The sequence below is a fragment of the Oryzias latipes genome, chromosome 4, assembly GCF_053564925.1.
Source record: "Oryzias latipes strain Hd-rR chromosome 4, Olatipes_Hd-rR_3.1".
In the NCBI taxonomy this organism is placed as follows: Eukaryota; Metazoa; Chordata; class Actinopteri; order Beloniformes; family Adrianichthyidae; genus Oryzias; species Oryzias latipes.
The window spans coordinates 27283525-27302144 of NC_136240.1; the positions used below are offsets into that span (position 1 = coordinate 27283525).

The 18620-nt window shown below is 41.5% G+C and overlaps 1 protein-coding gene across 3 annotated transcripts; it reads right to left on the bottom strand.

The window, feature by feature from the left end:
• Nucleotides 1–59: 59 nt before the first annotated feature.
• Nucleotides 60–18051, bottom strand: LOC144991933 (uncharacterized). Of its 3 annotated transcripts, none has more exons than XM_078946200.1 (6): nucleotides 17895–18051; nucleotides 9223–13226; nucleotides 4078–4324; nucleotides 3941–3958; nucleotides 1225–1366; nucleotides 60–402 (listed from the first exon to the last, which is right to left on the bottom strand). In XM_078946200.1, exons 3-6 carry the CDS (start codon nucleotides 4322–4324, stop codon nucleotides 381–383), a joined length of 429 nt encoding a protein of 142 aa, XP_078802326.1. In that variant the 5' UTR covers nucleotides 9223–13226; nucleotides 17895–18051; the 3' UTR covers nucleotides 60–380. The 3 variants fall into 3 exon arrangements, with proteins under 3 accessions (XP_078802326.1, XP_078802327.1, XP_078802325.1); XM_078946201.1 differs by lacking the exon at nucleotides 17895–18051 and adding an exon at nucleotides 14582–14690 and having other exon boundaries at nucleotides 60–399; XM_078946199.1 differs by lacking the exon at nucleotides 17895–18051 and adding an exon at nucleotides 14582–14690.
• Nucleotides 18052–18620: the final 569 nt, after the last annotated feature.

Consider the following 18620-nt stretch of genomic DNA (forward strand, 5'->3'; position numbering starts at 1 on the left):
CTCCAGACAGACAGACAGCTCTGTTTGAAGCAGAACTGTCTTTTTTCAGTTTTCTGCACAGTCATGTTTCAGCCCTCCTAGACTTTTAGAATTTTAAAAACTTCCCACAGTCTTCAGCTTTGAACATCCTAAATCTTTTTCTGATGGAGGACGCCGTCTGTGGACAGCAGCAGCGGCGCTGCAGCACTTTAGAGGACGAGTCATCAGACATGAAAATACAGATTATCTAAGAAAGCACAAAGAAATGGAAGTCACACAAAGTTTTTGTTGCATTTTATTGTTTCAGAAAGTTTAATTTCACATCCTCAGGTCAGCTCTTATGCCAAGTGGACAAAAAGGGATGTTTTTGTATCAGATTAGGATTATCGGTGCCATCTTCCTCAGTTTTGACGGCGAGTCCTGCTGTAAACAAAACAGATTGATCAGAAACTCGTGACATTCATGAAGTCCAGAGAAAAACGGAACAATAAAATATGGACATTAAGGTGAAGACAGTATTTCAAAGTAAAAGCACTCTAAAGCATGGAAGACCAGGAGCAACTTTAGAAGATAACAAAATGTGAAAATAAATACATTTAGGAAATATAGTCATGATCAAATTGGATAAATTAAGAGATTATTTTAGATTTTAGATTATTTTATAAACATTTGCTTTAAATCCTGATTGTTTTTATAAAACGTATTCATTTATTCAAAGTCATTAAGTTTTTTAGTTGAATTCCTATCAGCAAACAAATCTTGATTTCTGCAGAACTGCTATGTAAAAATGTAACTGTAGCAGCAGACTGCACCAAGAAACCTCACAGAATTGATGAGGACACAACAACTGTAAAGGAGTTGAAACTACAGATAAAACTTAGACATTCACCTACAAACTTGGGGAAAGATCATGAGCCTTTAGTCACTACTGTGGGATGTGGATATGTGTGTCTTTATAGTTGGTGGATCTGATCAGCCATGGAAGTTTTTTTTTTTTTAACCTATAAATCAAAGTAAAATGCAATTCTCAATTTAGAACATTTTGCATCTTCAGTCTGCAGATGCAAATGTTCCTCTCTCACTCTGTTAGTTTTTGAGTGTTATTGGGTTTATTCTGTATGTCTGAAAGCATTTCTTTCAGCAAACGTTTTGTGGCACTGATAAAAACTCCATTTAGTGGATGTCAACAGTTCAAGCAGAAACTTCCTGCTGTGTTGAAAAAACTAGACTTCTACACAAACACACCTGCGTCTTTGCAATATGGCAGAGAGCCTTTCTCTGTTACAGTAGCAGATCACCACAACGACGAGGATGAGGATGAAGAGGATGATGAGGCCAACAATGATGAATGGTGAAATGCTCTGCAATGTTTGATCCAATGCTGGGTCTGAATTAAAATTAGAGGAAAAACAGTTCAAAACCAAAAGTGATCATAAATCATCTGAATGAACTCCAGAACACTGATATGTTTTGATACTTTACAGAAGATTTAGAGACGCTTCTCGATTTTCTGATCGGGTTTCCAGTTATTGATCTGACTAAATACTAACCAACCAAAACTTTATTTATAAAGCATGTCTTACGCACTACAAAGTAAGAAAATGAACCTAAATGTGTTTTCAGTGAGATGTAAACATGCATGTTATCCACGGACACCAAACCTTTTGGTTTCCTGTTTTTGTGTAACTTTTTAAGACGACCTCTGTCATGAATTGATACTTGATGAATGAATGAACAAATGGATGATTTAAGTTGAATGGAAATGACTCAAGTTTGGAAATGACTCGGTGAATTCCAGGTTGACATTTTTGGAACTCTGACTACGTTTAGAGTTTTGACTCCAAACTACTAATTTGTAAATTTATAGAAAGTAAATTGTCCATCCATTCATTTACTAAAACTTCTGAATCCCTTTTGGGGTCTCAGGGTTGCTGGAGCCTATCCCAGATCCTGTTCTGAGTACACCATGGAGGGGTTGCTAGTTTATTGCAGGGCCATGCAATCACATTCACACCTAGAGACAATTTAGAGACATCAATCAATGTATGAAGCATGTGTTTGGACTGTGGGGGGAAGCTAGAGCTCCCAGAGAAAACCCACGCATGCATGAGGAGAACATGCAAACAGTGGCGCCACCAGGGCCACCCCAGTGGCCACCCCACGGCCACCGCACTAGCCACTATAAATTGTGGTAGCATAATTTATTCATTTCATCCCAAATGCACAGCAAGCAGGCGCCAAGTCGCTCTTATCACCTAAACCGGCCCTCACCCCCTCCCCTCCCTGCTGCCTTTGAGTGCGCAGACATCTAAAGACGAGCCGCAAAAAAAAAAAAAAAAAAGACGTGGGGTTCACTTCCGCGTTCCAACCCTCAGAGCCTCCGGGCCGGTTAGACAAAAGAACCAGTCGCAGTTCCTAAAGATGAACTTTCTTTACTACTTTTTCCTTAAGTCCAAAACGGCGACTGACCGCGCGTGTATGCGCTCCACACGCCCCCCCCCCCTCTCTCTCGTCCTGCATCGTGCAAGCACCGGTTTCAGCACGCTCGCGCGCGCGCGAGCGCGAGAACGCACGCAGGTACACACAATCACACATCCCAAAACACTACATATCTTTTCATGCCTGTTAACTATTTTCTGTGGGGTCTTTTGACAATATGTTTCTTTCTCTTTCGGCTTTTCCCATCAGGGGTCGCCACAGCGAATCATCCTTTTCCACCTCACTCTATCATGGACATCTTCTACCCTAACATTAGCAAACTTCATGTCCTCTGTTAAGACATTTTGACAATATGTTTACTGTACTTTAAATCACCTGATCTGTATTGTGTGCAAATACTTGGTGCAATAACGCCACATCATCAGCGGTGGTGGATGTGCCATTACTTTTTATTAATGTGTAAAAAAGGATGTCCTTGTCACACGCGCCTCTCATTTTATGGCACTATTTCAGCACTGGTTGTTGTGTTACCGCAACATTTTGATGTGTTTTTGTTTCCACAGAGTTACCTATAGTCAATTGATGCTTGTGTAAGTCAATTGTCAGAGAATGAAGAGAAATTCAACATATTTTCTTATTTTAAGAAGAAAAGTACAGCAGAATTAGCGAAAGAGATGGTAGGAGAGCAACAGAGGAGTAGTGAGGAGGAGGAAGATGAGACAGAGCAGCATAAATGACAGAAGAGAATGAGGAAGACAAAGATGAGACGGCATCAGACGAGGGACAGTCAGCATCATTGCTCAGAGAAGCAAGGCAGAACTCAGCTAAAGCGGCTCCACCTGTTCCTGGACCAACAGGTGAAGTTAGAATTATGTTGCCCTAATAATAAAACTGTTTCACGTTTATTAGCCTGAATAGAAATGTCCACAGAAATAATTAACAATTACCATGGAAGAGTATTGTTGTTATTATTATTTCAGAACAACTTATTTCACTTTTTGTTCATTATAGAAATCTCTCAGTCAAGAGCCGAACACCCAAGCAGACACACCTAAGCAGTAAATATAAACAAAACAAATAAAAATGTATCAGTAGTAATATATACTAATGATATCTACTAGTATCTAGTAGTTATTATACTAGTAGTATCTACTATAAGTCCATTTTCTACAAAATATCAGTAGGCATTTAACTTTCTGTTGGTTTTCTAAAGGTTATTTTTCTACGTTTAGTAGAATGAATTTTAAAAATATAGCTCATGGTTTTTGTGTGCCACCCCAAGATTTAAGGTGTCCCCCTACCGGCCACCCCCATGAACAACTTCTGGAGGCGCCACTGCATGCAAACTGCATACAAAAAGGTCCCAGTCGGGATTGGAACCAAGGACTTGTCACTGTGGGGGGGATGCAAACCACAGTGCTGCTGCCCCAAGTAAAATGTCAAATGATTTTATTATATGAACTACTGTATATTCATAACCTAATGCCATACACGCATCGCAGAAAAGTTAAACAACACTCACCCTTACATGTGGGACAGGCTGCAAAAAAGGAAACATGAAAGTTCAGTTTTCTGTTTTCCTTCTTGCTTCCTTTGGTCAAATCAAACGATTCATTTTCTCATTTATTCTATCAAATCAGAGTCTCGGTCGTCTCTTACTGTTATTTGCTATCTGGATGTTGTTTCCATCTCCTTCCATGACTGGAGTCTCCTCTAGGAAATATGAGCAAACGGCATAAAGCGAATCCTGAAAGCACACCAAGCAACTGGAAGGAGAAGGTGGAGACACAGAGGAGCAAATAGGAGCAGTTCCGTTCCACAGGTTCTGATTGTCGTTGTCATGGAGATACAGAACATCTGCATTCCTGATGTTTGGATCACAGGCTTTGAAGCAGGAAAAATTCATCTAGAAACACAAAGAACAGAGAAGATCGAACATTACTGACAAGAAAAACGTGGTGATAAACCCCTCCAGAGGGAATAGTTGTTACGGAATCTCACCACACCTGTCCACACAGCCACGCGTGCAAATTGTGTGTGTGTGCGTGTGTTCCTGTGTGCGCACACACATGCCCTAACCGACACGCACACGCAGCCACACGTGCATACACACACACACACACACGTATGCATACCCGCGTACACACACGCTCAAATGCACACAGACGCAGGAATGAACACTCACGCAGGCACTTTAACACAAACACACGCACCCCATTCAAACACACACACCTGCACACGTGCGCACGTTCACAGTGAGTCCAAATTCAAGACAAATCAGGACTTGTTAATGACAATGACAGGCAATGACAGGCGCAGAGGGAGTATTGACGTAATGGGAGGTTTGTCGAGACAAAACTTAACAACTTTTCTGCCATCTCTGCTGTTACTTTTACCCCCAACTTTTTTATCGGCTCTGCACAAACATCAAATATCCTGACTTGTTTTGGTGGGAAAATTGTCGTCGATTTTGGAAGAAAAGAAAACAGATTGAAAGGCAAAAAAGTACTCTCCGTGGGACTCGCTTCTCTGCACGCGGGTAACGGTAATCATCCACGCTGCACTGTCCTGGAAGGGGAAGGGTGCGGAGACTCGAGCAATCGCGCACGGGATGCTGAGAGGTGTACACGTGCACTCCTCTGGCCAGGTCGCGGTCGGGGGGGGAGGAATTGAGTGAGGGAACACACCACCAAGGTCATTTGAGCGCGCAGGCGTTGATGTGCTCCTTCAAACTGCATGTGCGCTGGTAGCACGGAGAAAAAAACCCGATCGTGGACTCTGAGAGGAACTGTCTGCATCTTTTTTTTAAAACTTTTTGTTTTTAGATTATTTTACAAAACGGAACGTTTTAAAGTTAAAACCCTCTTGTGTCTCTGACCTGGTAAAGTCCTCCACCCCCGACAGAACCTCTTAAATCCATGTCTGTCCATTCATGTTCTGCACATTTTAATGCGCTTCTTGTTATCTGTTTACTTTGTTTGGAAGACAACATCGAGAATTGGTTTCATAGTTTCACTGTCAGATGAAAAATGACATTGAACATTTCTAAAGAATCTTTCATTCATCTTTTAAGCAGTTTAATCTCTTTCGGGGTCACGGGGCTCCCGGGGCTTTATCCCGGCCACTCGTGGGCGAAGTCGCAGAGCTCAAGTGAATAATCACAAATAAAGTTTTGAAAACGATTTGAGATCATAAATGTTAACAAAGATGTATGCATGCACCAGCTCTGTTTCTTCCGGGTTTGCTAAGGGCGCAAAGACCGAAGTTGGGAAAATTATAGTTCGTATTTTTTATTTCACAGTTGTTTATGCACATATATATGCAGTGTTAAACAAAAGGCTTGTAAATGTAGGGACAGTGAAAATAAGCCACCCCTTTGTTAATTATTTTATAATTGTTTAATGTCAAAACTGTTTCAAGTGTTGTGGGTTCATTACAAATCTTGCAGTACTGTAAATGGCCAGCACGTGGAACGAGCGCTGTCGAGCAAGGATGACGTCATGCTGGAGCGAGCAGAGCAGCATGAGCGAGAGGAAAGAGAAAAGAGATCGGAGGAGCGCTGAGAGTTCGTTTTCCTAGAAAAAAAACCACCTGTATGAGCTGGCATACGCTGCTTTACTGAAAAAAACCCGTAAATAAACGCACAAAATGTTCAGTCGTCTGCTGCTCATTTAAAGTGTGCAACATAAACATTAGGGCTAAGCAACTAGTAAAACGGTCACAAGTGTCTAGCAACTTTACTGAGTGGGGTTCACAGTATCACTAATGATGAAGAGAAAAAAAAGGAGACGAGCTGAACTTGGCTTCCGATTTACAGTTTCCGATTCACGACAGCATGTAAAGAACATACCACCGTGTTTTTCACACTAAGACCAGTGAAACTGAAAAAGGGAAAGATTAAATACAAATGGCAGGGTTATGATTTAATCCAGGTTTGAGCAGTCCAGGTCCAGGCTGTTTTCAATAGTACTAAGGTACTAAAGGAACATCCCTGCACTTTTCACACCAAGACCATCGACCGGATCCTGTTCAAAAACCACTGGACTGCTCAAACCTGGATTAAATTATGATTTAGGTAGACAAGAATACACTAAACACAGTTTCTGATTTGTGAACATGTAAAATAGGACCATTTCATCCCTCGGGCGCTCATGGCTACTGACTGTCGTTTTAGAAGAACCTTCCATCCCATAACAGACTCTGGTCGTCTTCACAGCCGCAGACACGCGTGCTCACGCTGCTCTCTTCCTCCTGTGTGACCCTAAGAAAATCTTAGAACATGACAGTCATTTTACAAAACCGCAACAAGGATGACAGAGCCGCATCCGGCTGCGGAGCCGTAGGTTGACCCCTGGTCTAGTTGTGCAAGGGTATCACTGCGCATACTGTTTGCGCATGTGCCCCTCACCAACTTGGTTTGGATGTGGTTTGTGTGAAAATATCAGTCGCTGTGGTTACTGGGGTTGATACTCTGATTTCGATAGCGGACATTTGTGAGCCAACGGCAGCTTTCTCATAACTTTAGATCGATTTCAGAGCTTTGTGAAAGGTGCTGGACAATTTAGGTCCCCAAAACCATCCCCTAACATTAAGGAAACTTGATGAAACGCGCGACGTTCGTCATTGTAGTCCCAAGTCCCACACGTCACATCGTGACGAACAATGGGCGCAGTGAGGAACAGGCCCAGGATCAAACCCTTACAGAATAATGAACTGCACTCGGCCGACGTTAAGCATGCAATAACATATAATTCACTTTTTTGTAAAAAAAAAAAAAGAAAAAGATAAGAGATTGCGGAATCACTTCAAGAATGTCATGGGACAAATTGATGGTGTTAGGAATATAGGGAAGACGGGGTGTCTAAAAAGACAAAATATCCTTGACATGTCTACCCTTTGATTACCAAATGTTCCCACTGTTTTCCAGCAGCGAAACAAAGGCGATCAGCAAGACATAGAGTATTAATAACTTGCTTATTTGAAGACTATTTAGATATTTTATTTATTTCTGTGTTCAGAATTGGAAGCTCCATCATTTGGTCACCAAATTTGTGGATTGTGGCCCCTATAGGGAGCTTAGTGTTTTATCATTGTTTTTCCTTTTCTTTCATTCAGGTTTTTACGTCAGGTTTTGTTATTCTGGCCTCGGTTCACCCTGAAGCCTTTTTGCTTCATCGTTAAATTATTGTTAATAATTTGTTAATACATTTGTAAATACACTTTTCTGAGACAATCTTTTGGTGTTTTGTTATTTAAAGTTGGGGGAAGACATAACTTTTTCTCCCTTATTGATCACCTAGAAATAAAAAGTGGGTCAAGAATCTTTTTCAGAAAACGCCTATAGATTCCTGTCAATTCTTTTTAATATCCTAAAATGTTGACTGACTAAAAGACTGAAGAATCTTAATTTTTCATAGTAAACAACCTTTAGCCTCAAATGGTTATGACTTTAAATTATCAACTTCTAATTCATGAAATAATAACTTTATTTATCATAATGTAGCCGTACCGCAGAAATGAGAGTGAAGACAAATGGACAGGTTCGCGTCCTTTTATTTATTTTATACAGCCAACCCAAAGCAGCGGCACAGCAACGAAAAAAGAAGATGACACACACAAGAATTTGACATACACAAATATACATGATGACGTACACAAACATGAAATCAGGTGAAACACTAACCACAACATATAAGAATGTGAAAACAAACACATACCATAAGCAGCAACCGCACAACACACCGCTAACCGGAAATGGTCAAGTGTCTCTCACACACACACACACACTTGTTCTCCTTTTGTACCGCACACGCCCCTGAACCAAATCCCCAATCGTCACACTTGCGCCCCCTCTCCCCTCCCCAAGGAAAGATCAGTGCTCCACGTCTCTGCTACCAGATGACAACACCGACTTGGGCAAATGAAAAGGGTTAGAATGTAACCCTGCAGTGGAACGACCCGTCCGGTGAGGCCCAACAGGCCCAAACACCACAGGTGTCAACTCAACTGCTCCTATCAGGTATACCTCAACTCCACATGTTGAAGGAAGCACCGTGGGAACCTGCACACAAAAGAAGTAGCCCCTGAACTCAGTCCCGCACCCCTGCAAGAACCAGGCCCCTGAACCTCAAGACTGGACCCAGTGCTCGGCACAAGGACACCAATCACTCATGAGCCTCCACATTGGCATCTGACTCATCATCCTCCTCCCCAAGGGTTCACCATGCTGGTATATATGTATTCAATTTCATTTATGGTGGCCATAAAACTCAGACACGCAGAGTTAACAAATCTTGCTTTTAACATCGGCTTCAAGATTTTCTGTTCCTTTCTGCTTTTTCTCTCTTTTCTCTTTCTTCTTTTTTCTTCTTCTCGCATAGTGGAGAAGTGCAATCCCTGCGTGGTGCACGAGGGTTAACAGGCCGCTTTACAGGCCGGGTTGCGCAGGCACCACCCTCCACCGGACAGCTTGTGCGGGAACTGCGTTAAGAAGGTGTGCGCGCGCGTGTTGACGCTGCAGCGGGAGGACACCTTTCTTTACCCAAATTGTGTTCATCTTCTTTTTAACACTTTTTACCACCTGTTGTTTTTAGATCGCATGTTCTTCAGAGGTCTGCAGATTTTACTGTACTTAAAGTTTTGGAAAACTACATCAAGAAGTGGTTTCATGGTTTTCATTTGAGATTGTATCCATCTAACTAAAGAAACTCCTTCATGAAAAAACAGAAGTGATCTGAGATCATTAATGATCACAAAGCTGATGCTCCGATTTAGTTCTACTAAAATCGAGAAATGAGTTCTTACCTTACATTATCTGACAGTACAGTGCTCTGCTCCCTTCAGCAAGATCAGAGATGGTGCCCAGCCGGGAAATGACTCACACCCCCTGACGAGTCTGCTCCGGAGAAAACCTGTTTTCCTCTGCCGCGTGCAAGTAAACTTGACAGAGGCGGAAGCGGTCGAGCAATCTGAATTGCAAATAGATCTGCTTTTTTGAATCCGTACAAATGATTTTCTAATCGAACGACGAATTTCTGTGATTCGGTTTTCATTCAAGAACATTTTTATTTATTTAAACGTGTAAAAATGAGGACGAGATCCTCTTTAGATGCAACTGCTCGTTTTCTAGAGGATCCTCTGCATCGAAGGCTTAGATGAGAAACAATAAAAGTCAGAAAAAAAGAAAAGAAACAAGCAAACAATACAATTCAGTCCGCAATAAAAGCTCCCGCGCACGTGCAAGCACAGACTTACAGAAATACAGCAGGCCTCGTTATTCTCACCACTCCCCTGAATGACATACCACAAATTTAAATATGATAACCAAACAACAATGTCAAGTCTGCTTGAAATGGGTTAAGAGCTTTCTGAAATGATGATCTGAACGATAGAGGATTCTCCCAATTATTAACACAAAGCTTTATATATAGACTGCTTTTGTAAATAGATACAAATACTTGTAAGTTATGCTGTGATCTGAAACTATGCTGTTTTAAATGAAAGATAAGTGAATATACTTTTCAAAATAAATCGTAGCAGTGAACTTGTCTTTTAAGCCGCTTCTAAAAGCAATTTTATAATGATCGAGATTAAAACAATTCCTTATTTAAAGTGCAACTTCCAATGGAATGACTAAAGACTTTGCACCTTGTTTGAAATCTGTTGAATATTGAAATGTACACATTTCATTTATAAAGTAGGCCTTTATTGACTGTGGCATCATGGTTTTCCCAAAATGCTGCCACCAAAAAAAAATAAATAAAGTACAAGAAAAGCGCAGGACTCTCCGACATACTAATCTTTAATACAAAAGTTTATTGAAAATACCTATGATAAAAGAGACACAAACACCTCAAAACACACCACAAATAACGAATGGGCCACGTCAGAGCCTGCACACAATCCCTGCAGCTCTCGTGCACGTTCCCAGACTCGGCACAAAGTTCTGATGCCCGCGTGGCCACACTCAGCTGCACGCGCCGGTGGGGGCTGACGCCCGTCCATCATAGGAAACGCCAGACTCTGTGGCATCTGGCGAGTCTGGGAGACGAGTGAGGAGGCCCGATGCGCTGCCGGAAAGAAGATTACGCTTGCATATTCGCTGTCAGCCTCTAACCCTCTGAATCTGCACGGTGTAGGCGTGAGATGTATGGGACACGGACAGTTGATTGACAGATCGGCTTTCGTTTTCCTTTCTACGAGTGGCGTACCAGCTGTGTCGTTATGATATAATTTTCGTATCCATTTAACATTTGTGGTGCTGTAATTCTGCAAAATATACTTCCTTTTTATCGGAAAAGGGCAATATAAATTATTTAAAATCTCTCGAAAGCCTGTATTTGTTCGCTTTTCGTCGCCCAAACATAATCTTTACAGAGTGGCCTCATTTCTGAAGAATGTTGTTGCAACATTATTTGCTGATGTGGCAGGCAGAGGACCACTTGATTGAGATCCCTTGTGCACAGCAGCTGCTTCATCAGCAGAGGCCTGATAAAACTAGCCCTTCCCTCGCAGTCATTTCAGAATCAGCTTGAGATCCGCTGCTTCTATGTTGGAAGGTGCAGCGTCATATGATGTTGGGTTGTGTTTTAACCCTAGCCATAGCCGGGTAGGTTGGATGGTTGTTTTCGCGCCCCATACAGTTCTCCTCCAGTTTTCCACCGCACCATTTCTGACATGTACAAGTTTAGATCACACGCAGGTTTTTGGCTGCAGTGGCGCCTCCAGAAATTTTTCATGGGGGTGGCCAGTGGGGGGCCACATTAAATCTTGGGGTGGCACACAAAAACCATGAGCTATATTTTTAAAATTCATTCTACCAAACGTAGTAAAACAACCTTTAGAAAACCAACAAAAAGATAAATGCCTACTGATATTTTGTAGAACATGAACTTATAGTAGATACTACTAGTATAATAACTAATAGATACTAGTAGATACCATTAGTAAATACTACTACTGATTTATATTTATTTATTTTTTTGTTTATATTTCATGCTTAGGTGTGTCTGCTTGGGGTGTTCGGCTCTTGACTGAGAGATATCTATAATAAACAAAAAATGAAATCTGTTGTTCTGAAATAATAATAAAAATATCCTTCTAATTATTAATTATATCTGTTGACATTTCTATTCAGACTAATAATCATGAAACGTTTTTATTATTAGGGTAACCTAATTTTAACTTCACCAGTTGGTCCAGGAACAGGTGGAGCCCCTGCTTATGCTGAGTTCTGCCTTGCTTCTCTGAGCAATGATGCTGACTGTCCCTCCTCTGATGCCGTCTCATCTTTGTCTTCCTTATTCTCTTCTGTCATTCATGCTGCTCTGTCTCATCTTCCTCCTCCTCACTACTCCTCTGTTGCTCCCCTACCATCTCTTTCACTCCTTCTGCTGCACTTTTATTCTTAAAATAAGAATATATGTTGAATTTCTCTTCATTCTCTGAAAATGGACAGACACAAGCATCAACTAATGACCATAGGTAACTCTGTGGAAACAAAAACACATCAAAATGTTGCGGTAACACAACAACCAGTGCTTAAATAGTGCCATGAAAATAAGTGGCTTGTGACAGGGACATCCTTTTTTTAACTTATTAATAAAAAGTAATGACACATCCACCGCCGCTGATGATGTGGCGTATTTGCACCAAGTATTTGCACACTGGGTTTACATGTTTTGCTGACCGCATGTTTTTTACACCTTTGCAGCTGTATTTATTTAATATTTAATATTTATTTCTTTATTTAATAAGAATCTAATTTTTGATAATAATTTTTCATAATAATTTTAGTGATATTTCTAATTATTTAATATAAATGTCATTTGTGATGTCCTTTATTGATGTTATATTATACAGATTATTTCTGAATGTCGTGTTGCTGCCACAGATAAATGAAATTTCCCCATTGTGGGATTAATAAAGTCATCTATCTGTCTATCTATCTATCTATCTATCTATCTATCTATCTATCTATCTATCTATCTATCTATCTATCTATCTATCTATCTATCTATCTATCTATCTATCTATCTGTCTGTCTGTCTGTCTGTCTGTCTGTCTGTCTGTCTGTCTGTCTGTCTGTCTGTCTGTCTGTCTATCTATCTATCTATCTATCTGTCTGTCTGTCTGTCTGTCTGTCTGTCTGTCTGTCTGTCTGTCTGTCTGTCTGTCTGTCTGTCTGTCTGTCTGTCTATCTATCTATCTATCTATCTATCTATCTATCTATCTATCTATCTATACAGATCTAAAGTACAGTAAACAGATTGTTAAAGACCCACGGAAAATATTTAACAGGAAAAGAAACGTAACATTTTGGGATGTGTGATTGTGTGTGCGTGCGTGCGTTCTAGCGCGCACGCGTGTGTGTGCGTGCTGAAACCGGTGCTCGCGCGATGCAGGAAGAGAGGGGGAGAGCGCGTGTGAGGGTGTGGAGCGCATACACGCGCAAAAAAGGAAACATGAAAGTTCAGTTTTCTGTTTTCCTTCTTGCTTCCTTTGGTCAAATCAAACGATTCATTTTCTCATTTATTCTATCAAATCAGAGTCTCGGTCGTCTCTTACTGTTATTTGCTATCTGGATGTTGTTTCCATCTCCTTCCATGACTGGAGTCTCCTCAATAGGAGCAAACGGCATAAAGGGAATCCTGAAAGCACACCAAGCAACTGGAAGGAGAAGGTGGAGACACAGAGGAGCAAATAGGAGCAGTTCCGTTCCACAGGTTCTGATTGTCGTTGTCATGGAGATACAGAACATCTGCATTCCTGATGTTTGGATCACAGGCTTTGAAGCAGGAAAAATTCATCTAGAAACACAAAGAACAGAGAAGATCGAACATTACTGACAAGAAAAACGTGGTGATAAACCCCTCCAGAGGGAATAGTTGTTACGGAATCTCACCACACCTGTCCACACAAACACGCGTGCAAATTGTGTGTGTGTGCGTGTGTTCCTGTGTGCGCACACACATGCCCTAACCGACACGCACACGCAGCCACACGTGCATACACACACACACACACACACGTATGCATACCCGCGTACACACACGCTCAAATGCACACAGACGCAGGAATGAACACTCACGCAGGCACTTTAACACAAACACACGCACCCCATTCAAACACACACACCTGCACACGTGCGCACGTTCACAGTGAGTCCAAATTCAAGACAAATCAGGACTTGTTAATGACAATGACAGGCAATGACAGGCGCAGAGGGAGTATTGACGTAATGGGAGGTTTGTCGAGACAAAACTTAACAACTTTTCTGCCATCTCTGCTGTTACTTTTACCCCCAACTTTTTTATCGGCTCTGCACAAACATCAAATATCCTGACTTGTTTTGGTGGGAAAATTGTCGTCGATTTTGGAAGAAAAGAAAACAGATTGAAAGGCAAAAAAGTACTCTCCGTGGGACTCGCTTCTCTGCACGCGGGTAACGGTAATCATCCACGCTGCACTGTCCTGGAAGGGGAAGGGTGCGGAGACTCGAGCAATCGCGCACGGGATGCTGAGAGGTGTACACGTGCACTCCTCTGGCCAGGTCGCGGTCGGGGGGGGAGGAATTGAGTGAGGGAACACACCACCAAGGTCATTTGAGCGCGCGAGCGTTGATGTGCTCCTTCAAACTGCATGTGCGCTGGTAGCACGGAGAAAAAAACCCGATCGTGGACTCTGAGAGGAACTGTCTGCATCTTCTTTTAAAACCTTTTTGTTTTTAGATTATTTTATCAAACGGAACGTTTTAAAGTTAAAACCCTCTTGTGTCTCTGACCTGGTAAAGTCCTCCACCCCCGACAGAACCTCTTAAATCCATGTCTGTCCATTCATGTTCTGCACATTTTAATGCGCTTCTTGTTATCTGTTTACTTTGTTTGGAAGACAACATCGAGAATTGGTTTCATAGTTTCACTGCCAGATGAAAACTGACATTGAACATTTCTAAAGAATCCTTCATTCATCTTTTAAGCAGTTTACTCTTTCGGGCTCACGGGGCTCCCGGGGCTTTATCCCGGCCACTCGATGTCGCAGGGCTCAAGTGAATAATCACAAAGAAAGTTTTGAAAACGATTTGAGATCATAAATGTTAACAAAGAACGAGCGGATGCTCGGAAGTCTATAGTTTTATCTAATCGAATCGTGTAAGGGTTCTTACCTTGACAGAAATACCGTCGTGGATGATAAACTGCATTCAAATGAACTCTCAGACAGCGCCGGCACTGCAGCATCTGCATGCACCAGCTCTGTTTCTTCCGGGTTTGCTAGAGGAAGCCCTGGCTGCAGTGCAGTTCTGCAGGCTGCAGCCAGGGGTAGTTGGGCAGAGCAGCATGAGCGAGAGGAAAGAGAAGAGATCGGAGGAGCGCTGAGAGTTCGTTTTCCTAGAAAAAAACCCACCTGTATGAGCTGGCATACGCTGCTGTACTGAAAAAACCCGTAAATAAACGCACAAAATGTTCAGTGGTCTGCTGCTCATTTAAAGTGTGCAACATAAACATTAGGGCTAAGCAACTAGTAAAACGGTCACAAGTGTCTAGCAACTTTACTGAGTGGGGTTCACAGTATCACTAATGATGAAGAGAAAAAAAAGGAGACGACGCTGAACTTGGCTTCCGATTTACAGTTTCCTATTTACGACGGCATGTAAAGAACATACCACCGTGTTTTTCACACTAAGACCAGTGAAACTGAAAAAGGGAAAGATTAAATACAAATGGCAGGGTTATGATTTAATCCAGGTTTGAGCAGTCCAGGTCCAGGCTGTTTTCAATAGTACTAGGGTACTAAAGGAACATCCCTGCACTTTTCGCACCAAGACCACCGACCGGGTCCTGTTCAAAAACCACTGGACTGCTCAAACCTGGATTAAATTATGATTTAGGTAGACAAGAATACACTAAACACAGTTTCTGATTTGTGAACATGTAAAATAGGACCATTTTATCCCTTTGGCGCTCATGGCCACTGACTGCCGTTTTAGAAGAACCTTTCATCCCATAACAGACTCTGGTCGTCTTCACAGCCGCAGACACGCGTGCTCACGCTGCTCTCTTCCTCCTGCGTGACCCTAAGAAAATCTTAGAACATGACAGTCATTTTACAAAACCGCAACAAGGATGACAGAGCCGCATCCGGATCCAAGAATTACCATTGCAACAACACATCATCAGTAGGGTAAAACTAACCGTAGGTTGACCCCTGGTCCAGTTGTGCAATGGTGTCACTGCGCATACTGTTTGCGCATGTGCCCCTCACCAACTTGGTTTGGATGTGGTTTGTGTGAAAATTTCAGTCGCTGTGGTTACTGGGGTCGATCCTCTGATTTCTGTAGCAGAAATTTGTGAGCCAACGGCAGCTTTATCATAACTTTGTAACGATTTCAGAGCTTTGTGAAAGGTGCTGGACAATTTAGGTCCCCAAAACCATCCCCCAAACAATGCAATGGGGACACTTGATGAAACGCGCGACGTTCGTCGTTGAAGTCCCAAGTCCCACACGTCAGTCACATCGTGACGAACAATGGGCGCGGTGAGGAACAGGCCCAGGATCAAACCCTTACAGAATAATGAACTGCACTCGGCAGACGTTAAGCATGCAATAACATATAATTCACTTTTTTGTAAAAATGATAAGAAATAGCGGAATCACTTCAAGAATGTCATGGGACAAATTGATGGTGTTAGGAACACATATAGGGAAGAAGACGGGGTGTCTAAAAAGACAAAATATCCTTGACATATCTACCTGTGATTACCAAATTTTCCCACTCTTTTCTAGCTGCAAAACAAAGTCGATCAGCAAAACATAGAATAGTAATAACTTGCTTAATTTGAGATCTATTGGGATATTTTATTTCTTTCTGTGTTCAGAATGGGAAGCTCCATCATTTGGTCACCAAATTTGTGGATTGTGGCCCCTATAGGGAGCTTAGTGTTTTATCATTGTTTTTCCTTTTTTTTCATTCAGGTTTTTAGGTCAGGTTTTGTTATTCTGGCCTCGGTTCACCCTGAAGCCTTTTTGCTTCACCGTTAAATTATCGTTAATAATTTGTAAATACATTTTTAAATACACTTTTCTGAGACAATCTTTTGGTGTTTTGTTATTTAAAGTTGTGGGAAGACATAACTTTTATGTTATGCTCCCTTATTGGTCACCTAGAAATAAAAAGTGGGTCAAGAATCTTTTTCAGAAGAGGCCTATAGATTCTTGTCAATTCTTTTTAATGTCCTAAAATGTTGACTGACTAACTAGACTTATAAATTATTTGTAAAATTCTGAAGAATCTTTATTTTTCATTGTAAACAACCTTCAGCCTCAAATGGTTATGACTTTAAATTATCAACTTCTAATTCATGAAATAATAACTTTATTATCATAATGTAGCTGTACCGCAGAAATGAGAGTGAAGACAAATGGACAGGTTCACGTCCTTTCATTTATTACAGCCAACCCAAAGCAGCGGCACAGCAACGAAAAAATGCATACACAAACATGTTATATCAGGTGAAACACTAACCACAACACATAAGAATATGAAAACAAACACATACCACAAGCAGCAACCGCACAACGCACCGCTAAACCGGATGGTCAAGTGTCTCACACACACACACACCTGTTCTCCTTGTGTACCACACACGCCCCTGAACCAAAAGATCAGTGCCCCACTTCTCTGTACCAGATGACAACACCGACTTGGGCAAACAAAAAGGGTTAGAATTTAAAACCCTGCAGTGGAACGACCTGTCCGGTGAGGCCCAACAGGCCAAGACACCACAGATGTTTTGCACAGGGGATCTCAAGATTTTTACCACCGGTTGTTTTTAGATCGCCTGTTCTTCAAAGGTCTGCAGATTTTACTGTACTTTGAGTTTTGCAAGAAGTGGTTTCATGGTTTTAATTTGAGATTTTGTCCATCTAGAGGAACAAAGAAATTCCTTCCTGAAAAACAGAAGCGTGTATATCCTTAATGATCAAAAAGCTCACAAATTAAGAAAATGGTTCTTACTGAAGAATATATAACATATAAAACTGGTTCAGAATCATTTTCAGCAGATCATACATGCTACACAAAGCCCCCACTGAAGCCTAGAGGAGCACACACATATTGAGGAAGTGTGTATCAGGCACTCATGGTGTGGGGGAAGACGCTTTGTGCTTTGGATTCTCTCTGAGCAGATGGTTACGTGACAGCTATGGCTTTGAAAGACGTGGAGACAACTGACCAGGCGGATTCTGCACCCTCCTTCTCAGCATTTACATATTCATATTTAAATTGTATATGGGCAGGGTGAATAACAGCGCTCTTTTCTTTGTGTTCCTGCTGTGAGCCCTGTTTTAATAAAAGGCATTCAGGGAAATTGATTGAGCCCGGATATCTGTATTAGAAATATTGTTAGGGTAATAAATGCTTGAATTGGAAACCCCCGTCTGTGCGCTTTCATTCCAACAGAATCTCCACGCTTCATTACCTTACAGTACGACTCTATTCCCTGCAGCATGAACTGAGATGGCGTGAGCCGGTTGGCAGTGCTCACATCGCACTGACGCGTCTCCTCCGGAGATGACTCAGTCACTGCACTGCAGTCAAGCCAGTTCTGCTGCCGCGTGCATTAAACTTCACAGAGGCGGAAGCGGTCGGGCAATTTGAATTGCAATAACATTTGTTTGTTTTAAATCCGTGCAAATGATTTTCTAATCGAATGAAGAATTTCTGCGATTCGGTTTTCATTCAAAAACAATTTATTATTTTAAACGTGTAAAAATGAGGACGAGATCCTCTTTAGATTCAACTGCTCGTTTTCCAGAGGATCCTCTGCATCGGAGGCTTAGATGAGAAACAATAAACGTCAGAAAAAAGACAAAAAAAGAGAAGAAACAAGCAAACAATACAATTTAGTTCGCAATAAACGCTCCCGCGCACATGCAACCACAGACTTATACAGCAGGTCTCGTTATTCACTCCACTGAATGACACCACAAATTTAAATATGATAACCAAATAAAAGTCAAGTCTGCTTGAAATGTGTTAAGAGAACTTTCTGAAATGATGAACAAATACAAATACTTGTAAGTTATGCTGTGACCTGAAACTATAGTGTTTAGGTAAAAGACAAGTGGATATACATCTAAAAATAAATTGTAGCAGTGAATTTGTCTTTTAAGCCACTTCTAAAAGCAATTTTATAATGATCAAG

What these genes read in the sequence shown, in the direction of transcription:
- LOC144991933 (XM_078946200.1), bottom strand. Translation starts at nt 4,324, where the DNA reads ATGAATTTTTCCTGCTTCAAAGCCTGTGATCCAAACATCAGGAATGCA. An exon ending in GCCATATTGCAAAGACGCAG is followed by an intron (nt 403 to 1,224) that starts GTGTGTTTGTGT and finishes TTTTGTTTACAG; the next exon opens with CAGGACTCGCCGTCAAAACT.